The 12,455-nt window shown below is 51.2% G+C and overlaps 1 protein-coding gene and 1 long non-coding RNA gene across 2 annotated transcripts in view; one reads left to right on the forward strand and one right to left on the reverse strand.

The window, feature by feature from the left end:
• LOC123519230 (protein split ends-like) overlaps positions 1-12,455 on the forward strand; it is a 149,137-nt gene that overhangs the window by 14,355 nt on the left and 122,327 nt on the right. Inside the window, exon 2 of the mRNA XM_045280353.1 lies at positions 11,268-11,585. Coding sequence (XP_045136288.1) covers positions 11,268-11,585 — 318 coding nt within the window. The remainder of the gene's footprint in view (positions 1-11,267; positions 11,586-12,455) is intronic.
• LOC123519578 lies at positions 6,278-8,928 on the reverse strand. The gene is made up of 2 exons (XR_006679057.1): positions 8,730-8,928; positions 6,278-6,523 (listed from the first exon to the last, which is right to left on the reverse strand). It is a non-coding gene; the product is annotated as an uncharacterized LOC123519578 (long non-coding RNA).

Raw genomic sequence — 12,455 nt, forward strand, 5'->3', positions numbered from 1 at the left:
TCACTCCCTGCTTTTTGTTACCCTCATGAGTACAAGCTAACGTGCCTAATGTAGCAGTACTTGGGTGTGCTGCACGAACAGATGGTTGACGGTGTACAGGCGGCCGAAGGTGAAGGCGTGGCGAGTCGTCTTAGCCACCAGAGCCAGCCAGGCCGGTTAGTTGGCTGGCTGGCTGGCTGGCTGGCTGACTGACTGACTGACTCGGGTTGTTTCCTACCGCGATGAGCCATGTGGTGGTAGCTAGTTAAACACGACCCACGGAGAGGAGTAAATAGAGGAGAGATGAGGCGCTGTGCTAGTGTGGTGTAGTGAGGCAGTGGTTGTGGTGGTCCTGGCTGTAGTAGTTAGTACTCTTGCACCCTATGTCCTGTATGCCCGCTGCTGCTGCTTCCCCATCCAAGGAAGGAAAGCTCACTGCAGTCTGGGTTGATTATGTAAAACGTCTGTCTGGTTTGGTTGCTTGGTAGAGGAGGGTGTAGCAGCTAGCTGGCGTCACGTGGGCAGCTGTGTGTATGTTTGTGTGTGCGCGTGTACATGTAAGTTGTTTTGGTTGTCGTTACCAAGGCGTCTTAAAGAGAACGATAAACAGCCGACTTGCGGTATTGCGATGCTGGCCTCACTCGGATCCGTGAATGCACCGTCGCTGGAAAATTTATTCTCACACGGGACTCGTTGTTATTCACCGCCATGTCTTATTTTCCACAGAATGGCGAGACGGTCCGTGCAGTGTATTGCCTTGTCGGTACTTCCCGTGTTGTCACTAGGCGAAGGAAGTATTCTTGCGCGCACACACACACACACACACACACACACACACACAAGTCGTTCATCATCGGGGAGTGAGTCGGTGGTGACACTACCGTTGCAGGCTTCCTGGGGCGGGTGCATCAAGTCAGCCTGACAGCCGGTGTTGGTTGGCTGACGAACCGAGCCGCCTGTAGCCGTCCACGTTATGTAGAGAGGAGGTAGAGAGCAGGCGGTAGGGAGCAAGGACCTTCTGTCTCTCCTGTTCATAACCGCGGGAAGCACCGCCACAACCAGCACTTTCTTCCTGCCAGGGGATTAGTTTTTGTCTTAAGCCTGACTAGATTCTGTGGATACATACATTTACTTTTTTTGCCATTTATCATTTACGAGTACAATGTAACTTAACTTTTGCTTTTCACTTTAAGCTACGGATAGAGAAGGAAGCCACACAAAACACGTAATTAGATCTGATAGTCAACCTTTACCGTTAGAGGCCAAAGAGCAGGCAGGCAGGCAGGCAGGCGGTAGTGATGGCTGGAGGAAGCCTGTCAAGTGGTGGAGGTAAAGGAGGGAGGAGGAGGCAGGCAGGCAGACAGGCAGATAGACACAGAGGAGGCAGTAAAAAGGTGCTGGATTGACTGGATGGTAGTAACTGGTAGGAACAGTGTGTGTGTGTGTGTGTGTGTGTAAGTGTGTGTGCGCACGAGCCAGCCAACGTGCAAGACGGGTGGCGACCATCCAACTGTTTTGTAGTGACTTAAGACCCCCACTTTTCCTCCTGTCTTCCTGCGCTCTGTACACCAGCCAACCAGTCACTCAGTCGCCAGTCACTTACTCATTCCTTCTCTATTAAGTCTGAAGAAAGCCCATCACTTCTTGGTTTGCCGATAACAAACAACACAACAAGGTAGAACTCTTATTGTCTTCTTCAATGCGTGTGCTGAGACGGGGAGGGGAGTTGTACCTGGACTTAAGTAACCTTGGTGATGTTGTAAACTCTGGGTGCTGGTGGTGGATGGATGGGAGGAGGAAGAGAGGGTGGTGGACTGAGAGGAAGGGGTAGGTGGGTGGGTGGGTGATATGTCCGCGTCACATGGTGGTGCGTCATCACCCCTCGCTGACTGGTAATGCCGGACACCCACCACCACCAGTCAGCCAGCCAGCCAGCCTCTCCCTCACCAAGTCACTGCCTATCCTCATTCTGTCCTCCTAACTCATTCACTTTTCACGCTCTGCTCTATGGACTGTAGCTGCTGATTTATCGCCTCCTCCTGCTCCTCCTCCTCCAGGCACAGTTCGTTCGTGCTCCTTCAAACATTCTTATTCATATTACGTAACGTTCCGATGTGATTTTCTCAGATGATTTTTTTTCTTTTGTGTGTGTGTGTGTGTGTGTGTGTGTGTGTGTGTGTGTGTGTGTGTGTGTGTGTGTGTGTGTGTCACCCTCCTCCCCAAACACATACACAGTTACAGACGCTCTAATGGTCAAGCTTCACTATTATGTATATTATTTATTACTAAACTTTGTGTGTGTGTGTGTGTGTGTGTGTGTGTGTGTGTGTGTGTAGACGTGTAAGGAAGTGGATGGGTGGCATTGGGTGGGATGGTGGTGGTGGTGTGTTTTCCTCATGTCATCGTTGCAAAGTGGACTCTGGAACCTCTATTGTTGTTATCAGTGGAGCCTCACGTGATCAGTTTGCTCAGCATTACCTCCCCGTCGTTTTCTCCTTTGACAATAACAGATAGCGGGATGCAGGCTGATAGGCAGACCATGTTTGGTATTTGTACTTACACTGTTATTCTACTACTACTACTACTACTACTACTACTACTACTACATCCCCCTTCTTTTGTTATCAGTGCCTCCCAACAAAGGGGTTTCCATTCTCTCTCTCTCTCTCTCTCTCTCTCTCTCTCTCTCTCTCTCTCTCTCTCTCTCTCTCTCTCTCTCTCTCTCTCTGCGTGGATTATCAAGCCACTCCCACCCCTCTTAGCAGTCACAGACGCTTCTAATTTGCGATAAGATAAACATGATGGCTTCTCTCTCTCTCTCTCTCTCTCTCTCTCTCTCTCTCTCTCTCTCTCTCTCTCTCTCTCTCTCTCTCTCTCTCTCTCTCTCTCTCATCTACTATCTACTACTACTACTACTACTACTACTACTACTACTACTACTACTACTACTACTACTACGCCCTCTTGTTCTCTCCTTTCTTGCCTCACTTCACCATTTTTCCGTGTCATCTCTTCTCTCCTTTTTATTCCTCTCACTTCGCCTCACCTCACCTCATTTCTCTTCTCTTCACCTCACCTCTTTTCTTTCCTTCTCCTCTCCCCTCTTCACCTCTTCCCTTCTCTTCTCTTCTCTTCTTGTGGCAGGGTGTTGCAGCTCCACTCAACATTAAATCATTGTCACTGCCTTGCTAATACACCTCTCCCGCAACACTTCCTAACACCCCTGCATCTTCCCCAACACCCCACACCACCACCATGGCACTACCCTGTCTCTCCCTGTCCCCCTCTGTTCTCCCGCCTTACCCCCCACCGTGTCCCCCTTCCACACAGCAGGCAAGCACTCCCTACCGTTCCCCCTCCACCACTACCACCACTGCCGCCGCCAGACCAGTCACCAACAAAGGCCTCCAAACTAGCCGCACTTTCAGCATGTGCCCTGGTTGGCTCCCCTGGTGAAAGCGCTTGCCACGACTCACTGCCTGGTGACTTGCTTCCCTCCCCCCCACTCTCCCTCGCTTCGAATCCCTCATGGCTCCTCCTCCTCCTCCTCCTCCTCCTCCTCCTCCTCCTCCTCCTCCTCCTCCTCCTCTGTACTCATGTCTTGTCTTTCTACTACTACTACTACTACTACTACTACTACTACTACTACTACTACGTGTGTGTGTGTGTGTGTGTGTGTGTGTGTGTTTTCTACGGTGTTTATCGAGCGATTTCACTCGATTGTCTTGTTATTCTCTCTCTCTCTCTCTCTCTCTCTCTCTCTCTCTCTCTCTCTCTCTCTCTCTCTCTCTCTCTCTCTCTCTCAGTAGCTTCAGGTTACGACGTTTAGCTAATGGAGTGTGTTAATATTTGTTGTTGTTGCTGCTGTTGTTGATGGAGGCGCGAGATGATGATGTGTGGCACTTTGAATGTATTTGGGCCAGCACGTAGTAGTAGTAGTAGTAGTAGTAGTAACGTCCAGGTGTACAATGTAGGTATTGGAGATAAGATAAAGAAGTACAATACGAGAAGGACGGTGAGTGTGTGGGCAGGATGTAGTGTGAGGAGGGAGAGGGAGAGGCATTGTGGGCCGATGGGCAGGCAGGTCTGGTGACGCACTCTCTCTCTCTCTCTCTCTCTCTCTCTCTCTCTCTCTCTCTCTCTCTCTCTCTCTGGTGTTATGATGAACGCATAAGCTCTCCACTTAAAACATTTCGCCGTCCTCTGCCTTAGTTATGAACACGGTGGACGATGGATGAGAGAGAGAGAGAGAGAGAGAGAGAGAGTGAGACGGAGGGGAAGGGAGGGAGGCTGGCGGGCTAGAGCAGGTCACACACACACACACACACACACAGAGCCCCGCAGGTCACGGCAGGTTTTAAGGCGGGGCATAGTTTGGCGGGAACACGTTAGCACAGCAGGTCTTGTGGCAACCGCCCCCGCAGGCTAGCTAGACTGCTGCTGCTGCTGCTGCTGTAAGGGTGAGGGTGAGCGGCCTTCCTCTCTCTTCTCTCTTCTCTTTCTCTCTCCCTCTCCCTCTTCCATCTTGCCTGCCTGCCTGCCTGCCTGCTTCACTGTTGCCATTTCGTACTTTTGTCTTTTTTTCCTCCCTTCAGTGCCGGTTACGTGGTTCTTGGCGGGAAGTAAATATAAACAAACGAATCTTCTTCCTGATTTGAAACTGTGATGTGTTCGTTTCCTCTCCATCTCATTGCCATACTAACTGTTCATCAGAGAGAGAGAGAGAGAGAGAGAGAGAGAGAGAGAGGGGACGGCATTGGAAGGGGACCAGAGCGGGAGAGGAGGAGGAAGAGGAGGTAATAGCATGACGTCATCTCTCAACATAGCACTCTCTAGCACCCCGCCCTCTCTTGGCGCGGCTGTGGCGGGGTGGTGATAGCGGCGGCGGCCAGGGAGGGAAGGAAAGGCCCAGGGGGGAGGTTAGGGTGAAGGGAGAGATTGTATATTCCTGCCCTTCGCTTCCATGCCTGACGCGGCGGGTTTTGAGGGACCACTGCTGCATAGAGGAAGGCAGCCATCTTGAATGTATACACGCGTTTATTTATTTACTTATTTATTTTTTTCTTCGTTTTAATATACGTATAGATTTGAGTATTGCGTTTTTTATTGACATTTATTTTTCTTCGTTTTGATATACGTACAGACTAGAGTATTGCGTATTTATTTTTTTATTCGTTTTGATATACGTTTAAATTCAGAGTTTTGCGTAGTTTTTTTTTGTTTTGTTTTGGTTAATGAATGGAATACGTAATGTTCCGCTGTACCGTTTTGTCAGTCACTTGTGGTGGTACCGTATTTGTAACTTCAATATCGTTCTCTTCTATCTCCCGTTGTACCGTTTGTAACTTCGATATTGTTTTCCTCTCGTGTTTATATCTTCTATACGTAACGCACCCGATGTACCGTTTGTCAGTCACTTGTACTGGTACTTAATTGTAACTTGAATATAATTTTTTTCTCGTTTTTATATCTTCTATACGTAATGCTGCCTCTGTACCGTTTGTCAGTCACTTGTGCTGGTACCTTATTGTAACTTGAATATGGTTGCTGTACCGTTTGTCAGTTACTTGAGCTTGTACCTTGATAGTAGCTTTAATATCGATTTCCTCTCGTATTTATCTCTTCCATACTTAATGCTGCAGCTGTACCGTTTGCCAGTTGTGTTCGCACCGTAATTGTAACTTAAATGTCGTTTTCTCGTTTTTGTCTCTCATTCAGCCTTATCGTCTGTCTAAATTGATATACTTGTACTGCTGAGATAAAGCCGTGACTTCCTTTATTTATTAGTATGTTTATATGATTTTTTTTTCTATACAGCTTATTATGACTTCATTTTAGAGGGAGGTTTTAAGATATCCCTTCATTTTGAGTAACGTCTGAACCTGCAAGGAACTGGCAACTAAGTGGGGTCTTTATTTTTCTGTATTATGCCACTTTTTCATATTCTGGTTACTATTTAGCAGTGTTTTACAGCTTCAGAAACACATGTTGCGATAAAAATAGTAAGGACTGTGGCCATTAATCTTGTGGCGTCCATAGAATCTTCCTAATGTAGATAAAATCGTTCAATCACACTAGAAAAGTCATGGCGAAAATGGTTCTCAGTATTGAAGGGGGTTAATGTTGCCCTTGGCCAGTTTTCCTCACACACACACACACACACACACACACACACACACACACACACACACACACACACACACACACAAAAGTGGTCCTGTATCTGTTCCTGGAGTCTTATCGTGTGGGTTGATGTATTTGCCTGCGCCGCTGAGTCAGGTGTGTGAAAGGCCGAACATGCTGCTTTTGGCCTTTACTATATCGCTGAATAAGGTGTTTTTTATGCGGGGACCGGCGTCTTTCCGGGGCTTGCTGTGCTGCTGAATGGGCGGTTTGGAAGCTGGGGACATGTCTTCGCCATCTGCTGCACTGCTGTTGTTATTGTTGTTGTTAAAAGATGGTAACGTATTTTCTGCGTGGGCCTCTTATTTCCTGGTGCACCTTCCGTCCTCTTGGCGGGAACACCCCATCAAGTGCCCTTGCTCTGAGGAAGGACACGGACGTCAGCCATCTTGAAAAGTGCGAGGGTGTTGTACTTGTAACTCAGCCTGCGTTCCTGCCCTCCCCTTCCCTTCCCTTCCCTTCATCTCCCTCGCTTTTCATTTCTCCCTTCCCATGCCTCCTCCTCGCTCCCTTCGTTTGGATGTTTTGATGGGCGACTGATGGATGGATGGATGGATGGGTGGGTGAGTGGGTGGGAAGGGAGAGGATGGGGTTTTATTAATGTATTGCCTCTTTGTGTTATATAGAATGGTGAATAATGCAAACGCCATGAGTTAATCTTGATCTCTTCAGTAGCAGGACTCGTTTTCATATTCATTCTGGTTCTATTTGATGGTTTTTATACACCTTCAGAAACATGTGTTAGGATTTGAATAGTAAAGACTGGCCATTAATCTTCTTTTTACCTTCATAGACTCTTCATCGTGCAAATAAAATCGTCTAATACCCCAAAAAAAACAAGGTAAAAGTGCGTCTCGGTATTGAAGGGGTTAATAATCACTTCTCTAGTTTACACAACAGATCAGTGTATTAAATTGACCACATACCTAAAGGATCATGACTTTCTAGGGTTCAGGATTTAATTAACTAGATGCATTAATGAAATCAATCAAATAAGAGAACTTGTCTAATTTATTCATATGCATTCATCTCTTACCATTCATTCATGCTCTCATTTGCTTACCTTACTCTGCCTTAATCTCTACTCCACTCCTGAGCTTTATTGCGTTCTTGTGTGTGTGTGTGTGTGTGTGTGTGTGTGTGTGTGTGTGTGTGTGTGTGTGTGTGTGTGTGTGTGTGTCACTTCTTTCCTTGTTTGAATTCAATTGGAAGGTTTGCAAGTGTTAAAAGCCCCAGTAATTGTTTTTTTCTTTCGGGCGCGCGCGCGTGTGTGTGTGTTACATGTAGGCGGCTGCGTAGGGTTCACCAGGGATTCAAGGAGGAAGAAGAGGAAGAAGAGAAAAGGGAGGAGTCGGTGGCTGAGGTCTTATGTAGTGGGTCCTCCCTGCTCCATCTAGCACCCTTCCTCCTCCTCCTCCTCCTCCTCCTCCTCCTCCTCCTCCTCCTCCTCAGCGCAGGGCAGCTCGATGCGTTCAGTTTAAAGAGTCCTTCTGCATCGTCTCGGTCAGGTAGCGCGTGTTAGGTGGAGCTGGTGGTGGTGGTGGAGGAGTGTCGGTAAAAATAAAGCACACGACACCAGATTTATTAGCTTGCGTCACCTGTGTATAGTGTATTTTGGTCCTTAATTATTCTTCTTCCCTTCGCGTCATGATGTGTGGTGTCTGTCAAGTCTCCCGTCCTCCTCCTCCTCCTCATTATTATTATTATTATTATTATTATTATTATTATTATCATCATCATCATCATCATTATCATCATTGCAGTAGCTCTTTCTCGGTGTTGGGTCGATGGAAGGAGGATGTGAAGGGTGCCGTGAATTTCAGAAGAGGGAAGGAGGAACTGGTGGTGGTGGTGGTGGTGGTGGGGATAATCCATACTGTGCTGTCTAGAGCGGTGGTGGTGGTCAGCGGAGCTTTAAGGGGCGTGTGAGCAGCCGCAGCAGGCGTGTGTGTGTGTGTGTGTGTGTGTGTGTGTGTGTGTGTGTGTGTGGCGGAGTGGTGGTGTGTCAGAGATGAGACGGGGATCTGCTGTTGGTGCTCCCTCGGCTATAAATACTGCGCCAGGGTGTTGGAGGCGTGGAGGGCGGGAGGGCGGGTGGGTGGTTCATCTAGCCCGTCCCTCACGCTCACCTCTGCAGAAAAACCCGGTGCAGACGCGCGTGCAGCTGAGCCCGTCAAGCTGGCGACGACGCAGCTGGCCCGGTGAAGGTGGTGGCATGGATACAGCCGCGGCCCGGGGAGGGACTGGTGGGGAGGGGGCGGCGGCCACCTAGAGCGTCCCTCTTGCGCCCAGCTGCTGCTGCTGCTGCCGCTGCTGCCCACCACTACCGCCACCACCACCATCACCAGCAGCCCTCCTCGCCTCGCCTCGCCTCGCCTCGCCACCCGCTCCCCTCATGTGCTCCTTTTTGAATCCTGATATCGAGGAGGGGAGGGACGAGAGCAGCGCCAGGCACACAGGCCCTTCCCTTCCCTGCCCTGCCACACACACACACACACACACACACACACACACACACACACACACACACACACACACACAGCTGCCTCCGTCTCACACGTACATACACTCGCACGGTGGTGGTGGCGGCTGCTGGAGCGGCAGAGGCAGCGGCAGCGGCACTCTGCTGCCGCTCACACGTCCATTTCAGGCTCATTCCGAGTCGCTGTTAGTCGGGATGAAGAGCCATTTGGTCCGGGCGACACAGGGTGATACACTTGATACACTCTCCATCTCGCACCGACCTGCGCCACCCGGACACCCGCGGCCTGCAGACTAGCGACTGCCGGTGCTGCTGCTGCTACCACCACCACCACCAGCCTGCCTCCCTCCCTCCCTCCCTCCCTAAGCTGCCTCACGTCCGGCGCCATGTTGGGGGCGGTGCAGCGCTCCCTCCCTCCCTCGTCTCCAGTGTTACCTGGCTGCCGGCTTCCCTTCTTCCCTAGGGATCCCGGCAGCTTTTGCGTCCCCCGGGGATTACCTGGCTGTCCGTATATTGTGTGTGCCGCCTCCCGCCGCCCGCTTCCCTGGGCCGCGGCGGCCGTGAGCCTGTGGCCTCGGCCCTTCCTCGCCCCGTTGCTGCCTTGCTTGTCGCGACCCGCGCCTTCCGTAATCTACTTGTCGTGTCTTTTCCTTTTACTAGAGACGTTCAGGCTTCTCGGATCAAGGACGTGTGTGTGTGTGTGTGTGTGTGTGTGTGTGTGTGTGTGTGTGAAGCTGTGTTGCTTGTCTTTTTCGCGAGGGCGGGAGAGCAGGCGGGCAGGCGGCAGGGCGGGAGGGCTTCCTCGTGTGTGGGTCTTGAGTCTTTGTTACATTCTCTGGTTTCCTGAGGCCGTTTGCATCGTCTGGGAGGAGGAGGAGGCGGTGGTGGCGGCGGCGGCTGCGGCTGCGGCTGCTACCTGGACTTGAAGCTTTCCTATCTGGCGCTTTATGCCTCGTGTATACAGTGTGTGTGTGTGTGTGTGTGTGTGTGTGTGTGTGTGTGTGTGTGTGTGTGTGTGTGTGTGTGCGCTAGTCATCTCGAGTGGTGGACCCGGGTTGTTGTGGTCGACCTTCATGTTGTGGGCGCCCTACTAGCCAGCTCCACACCCTCCCTCCTCCTCTCTCTCTCTCTCTCTCTCTCTCTCTCTCTCTCTCTCTCTCTCTCTCTCTCTCTCTCTCTCTCTCAGTCCGCGCGCATTCATTTATTTTCTAGAAACTACGCACATTCATTTTAGTACCACCACCCTCACCTCTCCACCATCCCACGCGCCCTCCCTCCCTCCCTCTCCCCCCACGATAGCCCACTGGCACCCGTTGCGTATACACACACACACACACACACACACACACACACAGCAGGGAATAGTTGCGTTTAATAGCTTGGCGTTCTGTTAGGAGGAATGAAAGGTTGTGTTATTTATGATTGTTGTTGTTTTTTGTTGTTGTTGTTGTGGTGGTGGTGGTGGTGGTGGTGGTGGTGGTGGTAGCTGCTTTTGATCTTGATTGTGCTGAGAGAGAGAGAGAGAGAGAGAGAGAGAGAGAGAGAGAGAGAGAGAGAGACAACTTCACCTCATCTTGGTGTTACTGACTTGTACTGTTAATATGCAGCCTTGTGAGTGTGCCTGGAGGAGGAGGAGGAGGAGGAGGATGAGGAGAAGAAGAAGAAAAAGAAGATGAGGTGGTGGTGGTGTTGAGGTTTTGTAGCTCAGCAGCCGGACGTGCCGCACCTACATTCTCTCTCTCTCTCTCTCTCTCTCTCTCTCTCTCTCTCTCTCTCTCTCTCTCTCTCATGACGTTCATAAGAGGTAAACAGACTAACCCGTGTGTGTGTGTGTGTGTGTGTGTGTGTGTGTGTGTGTGTGTGTGTGTGTGTGTGTGCGCGCGTGCGTGCGTGCGTGCGTGCGTGTGTGCGTGTCCCAGTGGCCCTGAGGAGGTCTGGTCTAAGGGACAGCGTTTGTGGGGGAGGGGAGCCCTTGTATTGCATTACGTGCGGTGCCCTTGAGTGGCTAAGAGCTGTCAGTCACCCTTGTGTTGGGGGCATTGGCGGGGGTGGGGATGGTTGTGGGTGGGAGGGAAGGAGGTGTGGTGTTATCCCTGTGTGTGGTGGTGGTGGTGGTGGTTGTTGTGGTTTCATAACACACACACACACACACACACACACACACACACACACCAATTATTACTGCAGTGTTTTGATATCTATGTCTTAGAGAGAGAGAGAGAGAGAGAGAGAGAGAGAGAGAGAGAGAGAGAGTAGTATTTTTAGCCAGTAGCATGATTGTGAAACAGAACTCATTAAGTTGCACGGGTGACTTAGCCTGTGTGTTGCGTGTGTGGGTGCCTGTGTGCGTGTTGGTGTGCCTCAAGCTGATCAATAGCAGGATGTGGAAAGCAGCGTGCAGCAGGGAGGGCGAGGAAGAGGAGGAGGAGGAGGAGGAGGAGGATAGAAGAGGGTGCAAGAGAGTGGTATTGGGAATTGAAGGAGGATCTCTAACAGTAGTAGTAGTAGTAGTAGTAGTAGTTTTGTCGTTGTAGTAGTTGTAGTTTGATGATAGCATAGAGGTCTTGTCAGTTTGTGTATGTGTTTGTGCTTGTGTCTAATGGTCCCTTGTGTACTCCTTCAGGTATGGCCCCGTGCAGAGCGTCAAGATGCTGCCCGGGGGCGTGGGTGGCGAGGAGGGCGGGCAGGGCATGTGCGCTACGGTGGCTTTCATGGACATCTGTGCCGCGGCTAAGGCTCACAAGGCAGACAATCGTTTGGAAGACCGCTGCCTTAAGACCACCTATCACGAAGCCTCCCTGACCGCCCTCTCCTCGTCCCAGTACACCCCGGCCATACACCACCTCCGCGAGCCTCCTGCCCACCCCTACACGCCCACGCCATCCTCCGCCCCCAACTCCAGCAACCCAGGGCTCGCTTCTCGCAGTCCAAGGTTTTCAGGGTGAGTACTGGCCATTGTTGTCACTGTTGTTGTTGTTGTGCCGCCTGGGAAGTTGGTCTGGCCCGGCACGCTGGTCTAGGTGCCGTACAGGTGAGGCAGGTGTGCTGGTAACTGTTGATTGGTGAGTTGGTGAGTGGGTGAATGTGAGTAGTGGCGCAGCGCAGTCCCGGCCCCTTCCTGATAACAGCGAACCGAGGCGCCGCAGAACCACAGTGCCTTGACGGGGTGTACCTCCAACACTCCACGGCCCCCCTACCCCCTCCCTCCCGCCCGCCGCCCAGGGTCTTGGCTCCCCCCTGGATGTGTGCCCCGGGTGACTCCACTAGTGCTGGTGGTGGTGATGACGAAGAAAATGTGCAGCAGCTGAGTGCTCGAGTGCAGTGTGGTGATGTGATGGGAAAGCGTGCGTCGCGTGGTTTGTGGTGATCTAATAGTGGTGTCGTGGTGATCCATCGATCTGAAGGAGCGGCGACAACACGCGTCCGTCCTATAGTGACTAAGAGAGAGAGAGAGAGAGCGAGAGAGCGAGGGTGCTGCCATGTGTGATGATGTGCAAGCCGGTGTGTTGTCATGCCGGCAGTGTTATGTGCTAGGATGAGGAGGCTGTCCATACCACCTACATATCTATAGCTTTTCTGTGTGTGTATGTATGTCTCGAGGAAGCCGTGCCGTGGGATATACGTGTCTATTCCTCGAGGCAGCAGCTTCAAGCACGCACTGGGATAACGCCCTGGGATATTTACCTTGAAGCACCCCCAACACTGCCCCTGGGATGTACAGCAAGTTCTGGATTTAACCCTTACACCACCCCTCCTCACCAAGACGCCTGTCCGCCCCCTGCAACGCCGCGGCAGCACCTTCTACGGGCCC

Source organism: Portunus trituberculatus, chromosome 45, assembly GCF_017591435.1.
Source record: "Portunus trituberculatus isolate SZX2019 chromosome 45, ASM1759143v1, whole genome shotgun sequence".
In the NCBI taxonomy this organism is placed as follows: Eukaryota; Metazoa; Arthropoda; class Malacostraca; order Decapoda; family Portunidae; genus Portunus; species Portunus trituberculatus.